Here is a 19589-nt window from a genome sequence, read left to right as displayed (position 1 = left end):
TTTAGCCGGAGCCTGCGGAGTGATTTGGTGCAAACGGTCATGTAGTGGCAGAGCCAGTTCAGATTTTGTCCGTGTGTTTTACATATGGACTTTCTACACACAACATCTGCCTTCAGTCAACACATAAAAAAGTTTCCTGTGGAAACAATAATATGTGAATTTGGTGCTGAAGATATTGACGTTTTACAGAGAAACTTCCGAAAAGTGCAGACACAGAGAGGAACTCTTTAAAACAACACATTAAAGGACTTGGCTCGTTTACAGTTAATTAAACCGTCCAAAAGTAACATTAACAGCCAGAAAAAAAAAGCTCTTTTTGCATGATAATGAACAGCTTTCAATTTTGCTTGGATCCTGGTCACAATAATCTTATCTGGTGGTTCCTTCCAGTCAGATGGTTTTGTCATTACTGCCAGACAACTAAAAGGGAGGTATATACAAACAAAATGTGTGAACACAACCCCAGTGAAAATAGTGACAATTAAAAACAAAACGGAACTTCCCTGTGTTAGGTGAAGTATCCAGAAAAGGTCCCCAAAGACTTCCTCTTGTCTTCAGCATAAATACAGATAGAATAGGGGATAATCTGCTAGATACAGATCAAATGGAAAAACATAGCGTTTAACTGTGTGAGAGTAAATGAAGATGTATAATATACAATTGGCCACTCACAAATTGTAAGATGTAAAACAGCTTTGAATGAAATCCTTTTCTTCAATATATTCTATGTTCATCTTCATACTCCCATCAGTGGATTGGGATATTAACTCAAAAAAGAAAATATATGGAGAAATAAAGTGCAGTTCCAGAGTAGAGTAAAAAATAAATGTAATAACTTACATATAAGTTAAAAACAATTAGCATATCACCACTGGGCGTCCGACGCATTTCGTCCTAAGATGGGACTTCCTCACGGACTTGGTGCATCAGTAACAGCAAAAACATAAAAACATTCCCCCCCAAAAGTTCTTATATATCCCCTCCAGAAGTTCGTTATTGAATGATTCTCAGCCGGTGTTTCTTCTCTGTTCGGGCGGCACTTCCTACTTGGAACACACATTTGGAACGCAAGGGGTGTGCGCGATGACGACATCCCATCCAAGTAGGAAGTGCCGCCCGAACAGAGAAGAATCACCGGCTGAGAATCATTCAATAACGAACTTCTGGAGGGGATATATAAGAACTTTTGGGGGGGAATGTTTTTATGTTTTTGCTGTTACTGATGCACCAAGTCCGTGAGGAAGTCCCATCTTAGGACGAAACGCGTAGGACGCCCAGTGGTGATATGCTAATTGTTTTTAACTTATATGTAAGTTATTAAATTTCTTTTTTACTCTACTCTGGAACTGCACTTTATTTCTCCATATATTTTCTTTTTTGAGTTAGTATCCCAATCCACTGATGGGAGTATGAAGATGAACATAGAATATATTGAAGAAAAGGATTTCATTCAAAGCTGTTTTACATCTTACAATTTGTGAGTGGCCAATTGTATATTATACATCTTCATTTACTCTCACACAGTTAAACGCTATGTTTTTCCATTTGATCTGTATCTAGCAGATTATCCCCTATTCTATTTGTATTTGTAACTAAAAGGGAGGAAATGCTTTCTTGATGATAAATCTCAGCCGAGTAAAAATTAAAATAATTTATCACTACTAGGTGCTACAGCTGACAACCTATGTCTGCCAAACAGCAGGGGGTACCCAATCACCCCACAACGTGTGGGTGAGTCCGGTTATCACCCTACAATCTTTCTGTGTCTGACATAGGACGGGTGCTGCCATCACCCCATAACCTGTGTACCCGACAGAAGACGGGTACTGCCATCACCCCATAACCTGTGTACCTGACAGAGGACGGGTACTGCCATCACCCAACTACCTGTGTACTTGACATAGGACGGGTACTGCCATCACCCAACTACCTGTGTACCTGACATAGGACGGGTGCTGCCATCACCCCATAACCTGTGTACTTGACATAGGACGGGTACTGCCATCACCCAACTACCTGTGTACCTGACATAGGACGGGTACTGCCATCACCCAACTACCTGTGTACCTGACATAGGGCGGGCACTGCCATCACCCCATAACCTGTGTACCTGACATAGGATGGGTACTGCCATCACCCAACTACCTGTGTACCTGACATTGCACGGGTACTGCCATCACCCCATAACCTGTGTACCTGACATAGGACGGGTACTGCCATCACCCCATAACCTGTGTACCTGACATAGGACGGGTGCTGCCATCACCCCATAACCTGTGTACCTGACAGAGGACAGGTGCTGCCATCACCCCATAACCTGTGTACCAGACAGAGGACGGGTGCTACCATCACCCCATAACCTGTGTACCTGACATAGGACGGGTACTGCCATCACCCAACTACCTGTGTACCTGACATAGGACGGGTACTGCCATCACCCAACTACCTGTGTACCTGACATAGGACGGGTACTGCCATCACCCAACTGCCTGTGTACCTGACAGAGGACGGGTACTGCCATCACCCAACTACCTGTGTACCTGACATAGGACAGGTACTGCCATCACCCAACTACCTGTGTACCTGACAGAGGACTGGTACTGCCATCACCCCATAACCTGTGTACCTGACATAGGACGGGTACTGCCATCACCCAACTACCTGTGTACCAGACAGAGGACGGGTGCTGCCATCACCCCATAACCTGTGTACCTGACAGAGGACGGGTACTGCCATCACCCAACTACCTGTGTACCTGACAGAGGACGGGTGCTGCCATCATCCAACTACCTGTGTACATGACAGAGGACGGGTACTGCCATCACCCAACTACCTGTGTACCTGACAGAGGACGGGTACTGCCATCGCCCAACTACCTGTGTACCTGACATAGGACGGGTACTGCCATCACCCAACTACCTGTGTACCAGACAGAGAACGGGTACTGCCATCACCTGTCAACCTGTGTACCTTACAGAGAACAGGTACTGCCATCACCCAACAACCTGTGTACCAGACAGAGAACGGGTACTGCCATCACCTGACAACCTGTGTACCTGACAGAGAACAGGTACTGCCATCACCCAACTACCTGTGTACCAGACAGAGAACGGGTACTGCCATCACCCTACTACATGTGTACCTGACAGAGAACGGGTACTGCCATTACCCCACAACCTGTGTACCAGACAGAGAACGGGTACTGCCATCACCCAACTACCTGTGTACCAAACCAGAAGTGGGTACCTCCATCGCAGTTTTACAAAACCTGCTGTTTAAAGTACAACACATGAGATGAACAATATCCTGCACAATACCCTGACACAAAGGGTGGAAAGAAGGAACAACCCTAAATTAAATGTTTAAAAGCAAATAATTCAGTGTAATGTAAATTAGATTGCCAATAACAGAGAGGGAGAGCAGAGAAATATATTTAACGTGTTCAGCAGCTTGCGCGATATAATGATATGAGAATAATAATATGTGGTCATATTTCATACCAGGTCACTAAGGAACATGAGAGAAAAGGTTAATTACACTAAGTGGCAAGCACTAGCCCTAATGCTGTTACCTACACGTTCTAATCCGATCGGCAGCATTCTAGAACAAACTGATCACTCAGTCCAGATTAAGGATCTCTCGCTGGAAACTCGATCTCTGCAATAAAGAAGACAAAGCTCTGGGCAAGCAGCAAAATGTGCCAAGCTGTTTGTGGATAGCAATTACATCAGAACTACCAGAACATAGGCGTGTGCAGCCTATTGCATAAGGGTGTGCACCCTAAAACACAAACACACACGCCGCATATATATATATATATATATATATATATATATATATATATATACACATACACACACATATATATACACACACACACTGCTGTGTGTAAGGGTGCTGTGTGTGTGTAAGGGTGCTGTGTGTGTGAGGTTGCTGTGTGTTTGTGTGTAAGGGTGCTGTTAGTGTGTGTGTGTGAGGGAGCTGTGTGAGGGTGCTGTGTGTGTGTGTGTGTATGTGCTGTGTGTGTAAGGGTGCTGTTAGTGTGTGAGGGTGCTGTTAGTGTGAGGGTGCTGTTTGTGTATATTTGTTTGGAGGGACTGTGGGGGTGGGTGAACCGTTTAGGAAATAGCCCCCTCCCTTCTTACCTTTTGTAGAGAGGGGGGACCGTGCTGCTGCCAACCCTGTTGGTCCAGTGGTGAGTGAGCTCTAGCCTGCGGGGCTAGAGTTCACTCTCGCGAGATCTGAGTGTTGCCATGGCAAGGCTCCGACCTTGCGAGAGGAACCCGGCGGAGCTGCTGGCTAGAGCTTCCCGGGTCCTCTCCTGCCTCCCTCCCTCCCTGCCTGTGGGCCGGTGAGGGAGATATTTAATCTCCCTCACCGGCCCATGGAGGCACATAGCGCGGGCCACAGGGATTAGGGTGTGCACGCCTATGTAGCACGCCTATGTACCCAGTGTGCATGCCTCTGTAGCAGAACAAGACAGATTTTCTTTGGAAACCATCAGCATCAGAGAAATTGGGGAGTGTTCAGAGTTTTTATAAAACATTAAATGTGATTACACGTCACCTGGAAAGAACATTGAACAATGGAAAATTATGTAATCAAGATAACGCAGCAATGAGAAAAGAGAATTAGATGTTTAAGATCTCAGGTAGGAAGATTCCAGGTAACAAAATCGAATATGGAGCTGGACACATTTCAACCTTTCTTTCAAAGTTAAATCAGACACCATCTGATGTCATAGAGTTGGCTCTCCAATGTCCATCACAAAAAGAACAGCCCACCAAAACATGATATATACGAAATACTTGGTCAATAATGGACAACACCAAGGAAAAAAAGACTAATGACCACGAACACCTGGGATGGCTGGAAAAAACATGGTGCAATAAAAACAGTACTAATTATCAAAGTGAAAAGTTGGCAAAAAAGTAATATTATATTAAAAAAACATCTGTACAGTATGTAATGTTGCGTTTTAGGCCAAAATCTGAGGATTTCACAAGCTCTCACACATTTGCATCATGAAGACATCTTCTTTCATATAATGTAGGTTTACTGAACATTGATTAGTGTCCAGAGGGGATCGGTTAAAACCGTTTATGGCTGACAAGGTCAATATAGGCCATGAACTCTTCATGTGGTCTTCCAAGTTTATTTCTCCATTAATTCCACTTGTGCTTGCTGTACATCTAATTATTAAAAACCACTTCACACACAATGATTATTCTGTCCTGGCAGCACTTTCGTTCATGCTGGCTTATAAAAATGAAAAGGAAAACCCCCCAAAACACAAAAAACAAAACAAAAACCCAAGCGTTGGAATGAGGCCTCTGGCTTGTACAATAAGGATGCTTCGACATGGCACAGAGTCAACTACATTACATTATTGTTCTGCACGCTGCTTTTTCACGCAAGCTGAATTTCCTTGGCAGAGAGGCCGATTAAACTCATGAAGAAATGTTACGGCAATTAAACTCAACCAAGACTAAAGACTGCAAACAAGCACTGATTGTATCTACTTTTGATGTCGGACGTGAATCAGGGGAAGCCCGGCAGAAGCTGCTTTGGCAACAAAGAATAAAGTTGTCGGGTTTCATAAAAATTGGAAATGTCATATAATTGCAGGGAATAATCGCACACAGAATGGGGAATTGACTGACTGAAACAGTATAGCAATAGAAAGTACGCACGAAACCGGATATGTTTTCAACAATATCCACAGTATTTTCCGATGTGTAATAAAAAAAAAAGCTCACTTAATGTGTTTTTCATCATTGTGACAAGATAATAACGCGTGTGGTTGTGGAGCATTTCATCTATTTGCCTTGCAGTACGAGAGGATGAAAATCGCTCCTGTCTTCAATACACTTAGCGTCCGAACGGCAATCGCACTAACAAGCTTTGATACAAATTATAGACTAGGAAGTGGCAGAGAAAGGAAGTTTTACTTTTAAAGGAATCAATCATGGTAGGATTTTCTCTTGTTACAATGTTTCCCACACACATTTAAAAGTGTGATTTGAGTGAAGCAGGAGATACAGTGAGGGGAAAAAAGTATTTGATCCCCTGCTGATTTTGAACATTTGCCCACTGACAAAGAAATGGTCAGTCTATAATTTTATTGGTAGGTGTATTTTAACAGTGAAAGACAGAATAACAAAACAAAAAAGAAAAACGCATGTCAAAAAAGTTATAAAGTGATTTGCATGTCAATGAGTGAAATAAGTATTTGATCCCCTATCATCAAGATTTCTGGCGTCCAGGAATCTTTTATACAAGTAACCAGCTGAGATTAGGAGCAGTATCTTAAAGGGAGTACTCCTAATCTTAGCGCGTTACCTGTATAAAAGACACCTGCCCACAGAATCAATCAATCAGATTCCAAGCTCTCCACCATGGCCAAGACCAAAGAGCTGTCCAAGGATGTCAGACATGGAGGTGGAAACATTATGCTTTGGGGATGTTTTTCTGCTATGGGGACAGGACAACTGCACCGCATGAAAGGTACGATGGACAAGGCCATGTACCATCAAATCTTGGATCAGAACCTCCTTCCCTCAGCCAGGGTATTGAAAATGGGTCGTGGATAGGTATTCCAGCATGACAATGACCCAAAACACACAGCAAAGGTAACAAAGGAGTGGCTCAAGAAGCACATTAACGTCCTGGAGTTAAAATTATAGACTGATAATTTCTTTATCAGTGGGCAAACGTTCAAAATCAGCAGGGGATTAAATACTTTTTCGCCCTCACTGTAATTAGGGTTAGGGGCTCCTACACTTAAAATGTCAATCGTTTAGAGATAATATCTCCAGCGACCACGAGTACAACACTGTTTAACTCACACAATGTTTGCCCTTTACACAGTGCTCTGTTTACCTCTGATTCACAGCAGCTCCCTGGCTCAGAACGCGCATGCGCACGTCTCATGAAAAAACTCGGAAAGTCTGGGCTGGGGTAAAAGAAAAGGGCCAGAAAGGCTCAGACAAGAAATCTGCAGCTTTTGTAAGCTGTTTTTTTATAAAATATACCCTGAACAAAAACATGCATAATTAAATGAAATTTTAAAAATCCATTGAAGAGTTCCTTTAGACTTTAAAGGGACACTATAGTCACCAAAACAACTTAAGCTTAATGAAGCAGTTTTGATATATAGATCATACCCTTGCAGTTTAACGTCTCAATTCTCTGCCATTTAGGAGTTAAATCACTTTGTTTATGCAACTTTAGTCACACCTACCTGCCGGTGACTTACACAACCCTCCTAAACACTTCCTATAAAGAGTCATATAACGTTCATACTTCCTTTATTGAAAATGTAGATTAATGTAGTATTTCTTATATCCTCATTTGTTAATAGCTTCAAAGACCCTGTGTGTGGTTAAAGTTAAATTTACAGAGCAGGAGATACAATCTTTTAAAGGAACACTATAGGGTCAAGAACACAAACCTCTATTCCTGACCCTAAAGTGTTAAAAATACCATCAAGACCCTTTGCCCCCTCTAAATATAGTAAAATCGTACTTGTATTACAGACTGCTGCTGCCTCTGCCCCGATCTGCCTGATTGGCTGACATCATCAGAAGTTTTGATCACAGCCAATCACAACACTTTCCGATATGAAGCATTGGATTGGCCGAGCTTGTCAAGGAGGCAGATCAGGGGCAAAATCAGCACAAGCCAAACACAGCCCCGGCCAATCAGCACCTCTTCATAGAGATGCATTGAATCAATGCATCTCTATGAGGAAGGTTCAGTGTCCGCATGCAGAGGGTGGAGACACTGAATGTCAGCCACACTGTGCAGCGCTGCCCCAGGAAGCACCTCTAGCAGCCATCTGAGGAGTGGCCAGTAGAGGTATCCCTAGGCTGTAATGGAAACACTGCATTTTCTCTGAAAAGAAAGTGTTTACTGCAAAAAGCCTGAAGGGAATGAATATACTCACCAGAACAAATACAATACGATGTAATTGTTTTGGTGACTATAGTGTCCCTTTAATTTTTCTTACAGCTGAAGTAGAATATAATATTGTCTGACACAACCTGCAAATCACAAAGCAACTCAGAAAGCATACTGATTGGGTAACTGGGATTTACGGTATTGATAGATCAGTTTAGCGCAGAGACAGCGTCTGTGAAGTAATAAACAACACACACACTGAAATACATGATGTTTTACTATCAATTATTCCGATAGTAAAAATATTTACAAATATCGCACAAACTAAATGGCACGATAGTGATGCTGGGCTCCTCGGCGTGGCCTGTAATTGCAATCTATCGAGGAATCTGATTGTTACGAGGGCTAACTGCGACCCAGTGACTGTATTGGGCTCACCCAGCATTGTACTGAGCAGCGGAATAGGAATTTGTAATTAAAATAACAGGAGGTTTAGTAAATATTACTCACTACATCCCCACATAACTCGCAGTATGTGAAAGCAGTCAGTCAATGTGCCCTTTATGTTTAGTGAACATTTCATTGATATTACGGATGGGAAGATACAAGGATGGCCACAAGGAAGCTTGACTTCCCAACAGGTAGCCAGTGACTTGAATAAACCATGTGTGCACATTTACAGCGACCAGACTTGCAAACATCCCCCAGGTTAAGAAAACACATTGCAGGCCCAGGAGTTTACACAGTCCTGTTTGATTGCACCGCAGGTAAACAAATGTCTGTCACCCAGTGTGACCCCGATAAACAGTGGCCATGTCACATAAATCAAGGCAGATCATGAGGAGGGGAGGGGGGCATTACCATATGGAGACAGGAGGGGGCTTCATCATCTCCTGCCGTTGATTTAACCTGCTAGTGATCACAGGATGTCGATCCCATGACATGTCAAGTGACAGTTTCAGACATGATGGTGGGTGGCTATTTATATTGTATTGTTACAGATCCTGGTTACATTAAACTGACACATGAGACACACTGGGATTTGGGAAGAATGATGACAAAGGTTCTTCTTTACAAAGGTTTGAGGTCTGTTAACACAATTCTCAGAGCAAAACTCAGATCTGAACTATGTCACCCACAAATGTCATACTACTGGCATGAGATTATAGGAAGCACTGGAATGACGACCTCCTCCAAAATTGTTTGGGGTATCGGGAGTGGGCGAGGTGTAGACAGACATCCCCAGTTATGATGGTCTATGGTGCATTAGTTAAAATATTCCCTAGTGTAAACGGCTTATTTAGATCCTTTAATTAATATATCAATGTTGGACCCTGTGATTAATTTACTAAATCACCACTTGGGTCTCTTGAAAGGCTGAGTCCATCAATCTTCTCCTGCAGATAGGAATGTGTTAACTTCAGATAATGCTGGTCTCACACGATTGCTTGGCTTATATCCTCAAGACTGACGTCCCATAGGGAAGCATTGGGAGGCCAGTGCGCATGCACAGCAAATGAGAAAGACCTCAACAAGAGGAGTGTTTTATCCCTCTATGGAAACATTACTGTTTCTCTAAAATGCCAATGTTTTACTCATCAATCTGAAACATGAACAATTCAATCAGGAAAGCAAAATCATTTCATTGGAGTAGGTTAAATATTTTATTTAATATTTTCTGCATCTTTTCTGAATAAGAGAATTATGCTGAGATTATTTGGTGTGAAACTGAATACTTACAATTAAAGAGGGACGTCAGGTTATTTTAAAGGACACTCCAGGGCTGCAAGTGACCCCATTTAAAAAATAATAATACATGATATGCAATTAAGGGCTTCCAGGGTGCCTGCATATTTTGCAGCAGAGGTGAGTTATACTTACCTGATGCTGCCCCCTGCACACGCCACCATGTTTGATCTTCAGTTCCTGGCGCAACAGTACGTATCTGAGATCTGTAAAGATCCTGGAGATGAAATGCCCGATCCCCACAGCCACCGCTAGAGACAGCTGGGCTAGATGACAAAACGTTCCTGATAGTATCTCTGCCTATTGTCTAGCTTCACCCAGCTAGGATTTTACCATAAGACTGCTGGTCCCTGTTTTAGGATTTAAATAATTTCACAGTGTAATCTTCATGTGCATTTCAAAAAGATTTTATCAACACAGCATGCTATAATAATAGAATAAAACAAGTTGTAATAATGCAATGAGCTGTGTTAATACAATCAGCTACGATAGTACAAAAAGCTGTAAAATGGCAAAAACCAATAACAATACATTGAGCTTTAATAATGCAATAAGCTGTAATAATAAACTGAGCGATAACACACAGCTGTAATAATACAATAAGCTGTAATACTCTAATAAGCTGTAGTAACATAGGTAACTGTAATAATACAAAGAGCTGTAATAAAACACAAAGGTGAAATGTTACATTAACTGTACAATAAAAAAAGCTGTAATAATATAAGAAACTGCAGTGTTTATGTTCCTTAGCGTTCCTCACAGCACCTTAGGGAGTATTCGTCATCAATTATTACAATGACATGTTCAACAATATATTGTCATAGTCTCCATTTACGTTTTCTTATTTTGCCAATAAAAGTATCACTAAAACACAGAGAAAGAAATGTCTGCACATAGAACTTTGCAGCCAGGCCCACCAATCCCATTCTTACCCACATTGTCATTAATGTGACTTGGACTCAAAATTTAGGCAACAAAAAGACTAGAGAGCTATGGAGATCACTGCTGTAGGTGCACCGAATGGCAGGCAAGCACTAAACATGCCTTACATACTCCTTCTGTCACATGTACCAATATTGGGGGCATTACCTTGTCCTTTAATTCCAAATGGAGGGACATACTCCCGGATCTTGGCCCATTTTCTGAAAGAGTCATCGAGGAACATTGGTGCTGGTTTGGAGAACCTTAAAAAAGATTAAGAAATAAACAACATAAATTAACTGGATAGAACAAGCTGTACCTCTCTATCTACAAATAAAGAGCGATTCAGGAACTGGAACAATGTGTGAAATGAGGTTGAATGTGAAGAAACCAGCGGCATTCTTTGGCCATATTCACATAGATTGACTTTGGACCCTCCTAAAGAAACTTTGCGAGGATGCACTGAACACCATGGAAAATGTGTGACACCTACATAATTATTATGCTGGGTATGTAATGGGAAAACAATTTGTAATTATCAATAGAAATGGGAGGGAGTACAAGGACGATTATTAGAAATCTGCACTTAAGGTGTTTTCTTACTATTAAAAAAAATGAGATTTGTAGATTTCCCAATATACCCTTCTCCTGCTGATCCCTTAATGTGCCAATTTCTTTACTTTTTTAGCCAAAGTCTAGGACTGTGTACATAGGGGGCACTCGTCTTAGGGCCATCACTACCAGGAAGCCAGTGTCACAGGTCTGTGCTGCTAGGACCAGCCTGTGTCTACTCAAGAGTCAGAACTTTAGAGACGGCATGGCTGGTTGGAGCACAAAATGTAAGGACACAGTGCTTCCCCAGCCATTGTCCCAGGTCCTGTCTGGAATAACAAGCTATTAAGTGATGAGTCAATCTCTATCATATTGATGTGCTTGATTGTGTACAGTGCTCCATGACTATTGGTAGCAGACAAAGGTCCATCATCCATCCCTGTCATTGTTGAATTCCAGCACGGCACATGAGTGTGGACTGACAGAACTTCATTGAGGAACAGCTAACACGCAACGTTCTCCCAAAGTCCCCAGACAGCCACGAATCGGGGACACAGTGAGAACAAATCATCCCTAAAATCACACATGGGTTTTCCAGCGGCCCACTGGAGCACCATGTCAGCACTCCCCTGTAACACCCTGGGAAAGGAACAAAGTATTGGTTTCCAAGGCAACTGCTCCACTTTTACCAGACTGAAGTACAAAATCATTTATTATGTTTAAAAACGGCCACTTTACAATATGTTTAACTGATGGTCACCCTTACAGGTGACAATGAGCGGGATTAAAAAAAAAAAATACCCAACAGAATAACAGAAATTCCCTTCGGCAGAAAACTCACTATTGAATAATTTCAACAGAAACTAGAATTCTTACGGCAAAGACTGTGGTGTTTAACCCTCAGTTTTAAGTTGGACAACATCCTTTCAGAATGAATAGACAGATACATTTAGTGGCCTTTGATAATGGAGATATGTAGAGTAATGTGGACCCGTGTCACATTCCTTCCCACATAAAGGCACGTAGCTAATGACATCTACACTTGTCTTGGGATGACCTCATATAAGGAAGATTGCCAAAGATCCAACACATGTCCTTACTGTTATCAGAGTTCAAAGGTCCAACAAAAAGCAAACAGAGAAATCACTCATCAACAATCCAAGTCACCCCCAGGGGAACACTCTGCTCATTTAATGCTTTTCATATAAAACGTGAATCCTGTCTGACAGATGGTGAGTAGACAGAGTCGATAGCCAGGGTTCCGCGGCTTGATTGACACCAGATCAGTTCAGTGGGGTGACTGGATCATATTTTGTTCTTATGTAAAAGTAATAAGTGCCCATTATGTGCCCCCGGGTCACAGAGACAAACTTAAAAGAAACATTATCTCAATGCGTTTCCACTGTTTCTGCCAGGGACAAAGGAAATAGTGATCTAAATTATTTATAGCAATTTTATCGACGGTGTAACTTGAACATAGTTATCTTAAAAGTAGTTTAACCTTTAAGCGCCATGAACAATAAAGATAAATATGATGAGAGGCAGGGAAATGAGTTAAAGCGTTCACAATAAAAATTTTAAAACGTTTAAAAAAAAAATGAAATGTAAAATATTTTATTCTAGGTAGTTGAGGTTTAATATATAAAATACACAAACTATCACAGAGAACACAAGAAGATGTTAAAGAGGGTATTTGTTAATATACATTTATATGTATTATATATCATCCCAATACTAAGCAGCTAATCGTTTAACTAAAATCTTTTCAGTGGGAATATATGGTACCATCTATCAGTGAGTCGCTTTCAATGTGGAGAAAGTCTGGAAATGGTACAATGTTATTTCATAGATGGGAGTCATGAAACAAGAGTGGCTTATTTGGTGGCCTCAATGAGATGAAAAACAGGTTGGATCCAGAAGTCACAGAGAAACAACGTGCAATACATGTTTCTGTGCTGGGATTACGTCAGCGTAAGGTAACACACTGAGCGCACACCTCATAAACGGTTTCTGTAACAGGTCCGGACATACCCAGCACATTCCCACATTGTTATAAAACAATGCAACATTCACACCTCCTGCCTCATTAAACAGGAATTCTATACCCCAAAAATTATGAAGCTGAAAATCAACTTAAAAAAACCAACAACTTCTGTTGGAATATATATGTATATACATGGAATTGTGTGCCAAAATATCTGCACCAAATATAGGGTGGACCTACCACAAAGTGTCCAGGTGGAACATACCACAAAGGATAGGATAAGTAAAATGTTTTTTTTGTTTTTATTTTATTGTGGTGGAAATGTAGATTAGATTTTAAAGAATGGACTTCACTTTCTTACAGCACTGATATATTAAATTCCACTGCTGTGTCATTGGGTCAACGCGGTGTTCAACCTACTAAATGACGTGACGAAATGGACCGTGGCTTAGAAAGCAGTAGGAGCTAATGATCATATAAAAGGAATCCTGACGACAAGACGCACAATGCTATGCCAGCCCTAGCAGTGGCCCACGTTTTGTCTGGTTCTACAAACATTAAGTGTTTCTGGCCACCTAGAGAGAGTTTAAACCATGAATTGTGTCTGGTTCACAGGGCTCCTCCAGGAAACGGCACAACCTATATTTAAGGCCAAGAGATTTCTTGGCTCTGTTCTCTCCGTATCCTTTTATGTCTGCATGACACTTGGCAAACGCCTGAAGTCTTTGAGTAGCCGTGCTATTTTTATTGAGGTGCAGGAGTATAAATAATTTTGAGCAGTGTAACAAAACGCAAAGCACGTCCATCACTGTAAATTAACAGCTTCCAGATGTGTACTGTGTCATCATTAACTCTATTTACAGCCTGGAAGCGCTTAACCACCTGACAAAGAAAGATATATATAATGCTTAGAACATACCTCCGATACGCTAGATATATATAATGCTTAGAACATCCCTCCGATACGCTAGATATATATAATGCTTAGAACATCCCTCCGATACGCTAGATATATATAATGCTTAGAACATACCTCCGATACGCTAGATATATATAATGCTTAGAACATCCCTCCGATACGCTAGATATATATAATGCTTAGAACATACCTCCGATACGCTAGATATATATAATGCTTAGAACATACCTCCGATACGCTAGATATATATAATGCTTAGAACATCCCTCCGATACGCTAGATATATATAATGCTTAGAACATACCTCCGATACGCTAGATATATATAATGCTTAGAACATACCTCCGATACGCTAGATATATATAATGCTTAGAACATACCTCCGATACGCTAGATATATATAATGCTTAGAACATCCCTCCGATACGCTAGATATATATAATGCTTAGAACATACCTCCGATACGCTAGATATATATAATGCTTAGAACATACCTCCGATACGCTAGATATATATAATGCTTAGAACATACCTCCGATACGCTAGATATATATAATGCTTAGAACATACCTCCGATACGCTAGATATATATAATGCTTAGAACATCCCTCCGATACGCTAGATATATATAATGCTTAGAACATACCTCCGATACGCTAGATATATATAATGCTTAGAACATCCCTCCGATACGCTAGATATATATAATGCTTAGAACATCCCTCCGATACGCTAGATATATATAATGCTTAGAACATCCCTCCGATACGCTAGATATATATAATGCTTAGAACATACCTCCGATACGCTAGATATATATAATGCTTAGAACATACCTCCGATACGCTAGATATATATAATGCTTAGAACATACCTCCGATACGCTAGATATATATAATGCTTAGAACATCCCTCCGATACGCTAGATATATATAATGCTTAGAACATCCCTCCGATACGCTAGATATATATAATGCTTAGAACATACCTCCGATACGCTAGATATATATAATGCTTAGAACATACCTCCGATACGCTAGATATATATAATGCTTAGAACATACCTCCGATACGCTAGATATATATAATGCTTAGAACATACCTCCGATACGCTAGATATATATAATGCTTAGAACATACCTCCGATACGCTAGATATATATAATGCTTAGAACATCCCTCCGATACGCTAGATATATATAATGCTTAGAACATCCCTCCGATACGCTAGATATATATAATGCTTAGAACATACCTCCGATACGCTAGATATATATAATGCTTAGAACATACCTCCGATACGCTAGATATATAATGCTTAGAACATACCTCCGATACGCTAGATATATATAATGCTTAGAACATACCTCCGATACGCTAGATATATAATGCTTAGAACATACCTCCGATACGCTAGATATATAATGCTTAGAACATACCTCCGATACGCTAGATATATATAATGCTTAGAACATACCTCCGATACGCTAGATATATAATGCTTAGAACATACCTCCGATACGCTAGATATATAATGCTTAGAACATACCTCCGATACGCTAGATATATATAATGCTTAGAACATACCTCCGATACGCTAGATATATAATGCTTAGAACATACCTCCGATACGCTAGATATCCCTGTGGGCCCTCAGTTAAACCTTCTCCCTGCTGTTTAAATGCCTGTATCTGTTCAGTTCAATATGTATGTACCACTTTAAGAACATTTTTCAAAAGTTGACAGTTGGCAGTTAACTCCTTGAGCCATTATTAAATTGGCAGTTGTCTCCCTGAATGGTGTTTCTTCTGGTTACTGGGGGATTTGGGATCTTACCTTCTATACCAGCGGAGATCTGGGGATTTAATATTGCAGTCCCGTTACAACTGGTTGGCAGCGGCGGGATTTTCCCTTCTACTTCTGTTACAACAAGCTTTCCAAGCAGACACTGGGAACAGTGAATGGAAGGCTGGTACACCCTGCTTAAAAGAGATACACTGAAAGAGCTACTGGAAGCTCGTGGAAGGATTGCTAGCAACAAAACCAAGCAGGTCATTATAGCAGAGTTAATGGAGCTAGACCGAGAGAACTTGGTTGCAGCAATGCCAGCTGTACAAGAGATGGAGACACCAGTGATTCAGGAGGAGGAATCACCAGCCAACAAAGAAATGAGGGAGAAACTAGCATGGTTCGGTCCGAACCCAACGGCTGACATTATTCTGAAAGTAATGAGCCTTTTAGCGGAGGAGGCTAAACAAAAAAGAGACGCAGAGCTACAATTAAAACTGGCAGCGGTCCAGCAGGAAGCAGCACACTCCCCAAACAGTGAGTACAACACAGCGGATACAAAGAAAATTCCGTTCAGCGCTTTTAAAGCTTTTGACGAAAAAGACTGTAAGATTGATAACTATTTAGCAGATTTTGAGCGGCAATGTAACCTGCACCGGATAGCTAAGGAAGAATGGGTTTCAATATTGTCAGGAAAGCTGTCAGGCAAAGCCTCTGATGCTTTCCGGGCTGTACCAGAACAGGAGATCCATAGCTACGCCAGGGTTAAAGAAGCACTCCTGGCCCGTTATGCAGTAACCCCAGAGTCCTACCGACAGAAGTTCAGGGACTCACGCAAAACCGCTAAAGATTCCTACGTGGAATGGGCATGCCAGTTATCCCTGTCGGCCTCGAACTGGGTTAACAGTAGCCAGGCCGCCACCGCGGAGGAGATTTTGCAACTGATACTCCTGGAACAGTTTTACAACCATATCCAGGCGGATATCAAAGACTGGGTGAGAGACCGCAGGCCCCTGTCTCTACCAGAGGCCGCCAAGTTGGCGGATGAGTATGCGGATACTCGCAAAACTAACCAAGTCGCACCACGGGTACAACCTCCAAAACCTTCAGTGCCATCACACCCACCAGCAGCCCGATACCAACCCCCTAACCGACCGGTGACTTCTAACTCTCGCTACCCACGACAGGATGTCAGCGAGCTACGTTGCTTCCGGTGCCGACAGCTGGGTCACATCCGACAGAATTGCCCCATGGTCAACCACACCAGGTCAAATTGGTCTCGACCTGGGTACCAGCAACCACCAGCAGCAGCCCATTGTGTAGATTCGACTTGGGGTCCCAAGGAGCTGGGTCAGGAAGAACCATTGGGCACCCTTTACGAAGCCCTCATGGTGCAATCCACCGTCACAGACAATCGGAAACACCATTGCCAACTGGTCATGGTTAACGGCAAGACAGCACGGGGATTAAGAGACAGTGGTGCGACCATCACGCTAGTACAACGACATCTCATTAACGCATCGGAGAAGCCGGGGAAATCAATTGCTGTGAGAGTGGCAGGGGGGGGAGTGTATCGCATTCCTACCGCACAAGTACACCTGGACTGGGGTGCGGGAGCTGGCAAAGTTCAAGTGGGCGTAATGAAAGACTTACCCTCTGAAGTCGTGTTGGGCAATGACATTGGGCCCCTGACTTCGGCATTCGCCTCAACCACCGCTCAAGAGGCCCACGCAGTAACCACCAGAGCACAAAGTCGCGCTGCCGAGAGCCACCCGCTTCCTACTGAGACCCAGGTAAGCCAACCCGACCTACCCCTGACTATAGAACCCCTTCCCTGGGACACCCCAGAAGACTTTGGGCGGGAAGTGACCGGAGACCCTTCCCTCAGAAAGTATCGAGAGAAGGCCAGGCGGGGAATGGGGGGGTTAGAGAAGGAACAGTTTATCTGGGAAAAAGGCCGCTTGTACAGGCTCACTGAGACACGGGTTAACACACCTGGGCCTAGGCAAAAACGCCAGCTGGTAGTTCCACGGAAATACCGGCGGGAGTTATTGAGAATTGGGCACGACGTTCCTCTGGCAGGACACTTGGGAATACGCAGGACGGGATATCGGGTAACCCAGAACTTTTTCTGGCCTGGGGTATCCGATGACGTCCGGGCGTATTGCCAGACGTGCGAGATATGTCAACGCATAGGTAAGAAGGGAGACCACCCAAAGGCTAAACTGGTCTCCATGCCCATAATTGAAGAACCGTTCACGAGGGTAGCCGTGGACATCATAGGACCCTTGGCCCAACCTAGCCGCTCCGGCAAACGTTATATCCTCACAGTGGTAGATTACGCCACCCGTTACCCCGAAGCGGTGGCCCTTTCTAACATACAGGCTGAGACGGTGGCAGATGCGCTAGTCCGGATATTCTCCCGAGTGGGCTTTCCCAAGGAGGTACTGTCCGACCAAGGTACACAGTTCACGGCCGAGGTAACCCAGCAGATATGGAAAGTCTGTGGAGTTAAATCCCTGACTAGTTCCCCATACCACCCCCAGACTAATGGCCTGTGTGAACGCTTCAACGGGACGCTAAAGCAAATGTTGAAGTCATTCACGGGGGCGTACAAGGATTGGGAGCGGTTCCTTCCACACCTTCTCTTTGCCTACCGAGAGGTGCCGCAGGAATCAACCGGATTCTCACCCTTCGAACTCCTATATGGGAGGCGGGTGAGGGGGCCTTTAGATCTTATCAAGGACCACTGGGAGGGTCAGACGGAGATTGAGGGGACCCCGGTTGTACCTTATGTGCTGGAACTGCGGGACCGCATGGAGGAACTCGCCCAGGCGGTGCAGGGAAACCTCCGGGCGGCCCAGCAGCGTCAGAGGGTATGGTATGACCGACGGGCTAGGCACCGGAGCTTTCAGATCGGCCAAAAAGTCATGGTGCTAAGACCGGTCCGAACAGACAAGCTCCAGGCCGCCTGGCAGGGCCCCTACAAAGTTATAGGGCAGATATGCGACACCACCTACACCATAGCTAGCTGCGAGGATGAGGATGTGAAGCAAACCTTTCACATCAACATGCTTAAGGCCTATCAGGAACGGGCAGAGGAAGTGACCGCTATCTGTGCACCAGCAGGGGAAGACACAGAGACACTACCTCTTCCCGACCTATTGGGCAGCAACGAAGGGAGGACCCAGATAGAGAAAGTCCAACTAGGCGAACAGCTGGGACCACAAGAGAGGGCTCAAGCTGTCCGCTTGCTAGAAACCAAACAGGCCACATTCTCTCAGGAGCCTGGGTACACACTCCTAGCCGTCCACAAGGTGGAGACTCCAGGGCAAGCACCCCTGAGGCAGCCCCCTTACCGTATTCCGGAAGCAGTCCGAGAAGGGATGCGGAAGGAAATCGATGAGATGCTTCGGCTAGGGGTAATAGAACACTCGGAAAGTCCTTGGGCCTCGCCGGTAGTCCTAGTACCAAAGAAGGACGGGACAACCCGCTTCTGTGTGGATTACCGGCGACTCAACGACAAAACAGTTTCTGACGCCTATCCAATGCCGCGGATGGACGAACTGCTTGACCGTATCTCTGCAGGGAAGTATCTGACCACAATTGACCTATGTAAGGGATATTGGCAGATTCCCCTAGCAGAAGATGCCATACCCAAGTCTGCCTTCATCACCCCGTTCGGCCTATACCAATTCCGGGTTATGCCATTCGGGATGAAGAACGCCCCGGCCACCTTCCAACGGATGGTGGACCAATTACTGGGAGGTCTCCAGGA

The 19589-nt window shown here is 43.4% G+C and overlaps 1 protein-coding gene across 4 annotated transcripts in view; it reads right to left on the bottom strand.

Annotated features, from left to right (window-relative positions):
* Window positions 1-19589, bottom strand: part of ST3GAL3 (ST3 beta-galactoside alpha-2,3-sialyltransferase 3) — a 269877-nt gene that overhangs the window by 49306 nt on the left and 200982 nt on the right. For all 4 annotated transcript variants that reach the window (XM_063427681.1, XM_063427683.1, XM_063427682.1 and 1 more), the window contains one exon: window positions 10738-10832. In XM_063427681.1, the coding sequence (XP_063283751.1) occupies window positions 10738-10832 (95 nt within the window). The remainder of the gene's footprint in view (window positions 1-10737; window positions 10833-19589) is intronic.

The sequence above is a fragment of the Pelobates fuscus genome, chromosome 7, assembly GCF_036172605.1.
Source record: "Pelobates fuscus isolate aPelFus1 chromosome 7, aPelFus1.pri, whole genome shotgun sequence".
NCBI classification, from domain to species: domain Eukaryota; kingdom Metazoa; phylum Chordata; class Amphibia; order Anura; family Pelobatidae; genus Pelobates; species Pelobates fuscus.
This window is presented reverse-complemented; position numbering and strand designations above follow the sequence as displayed.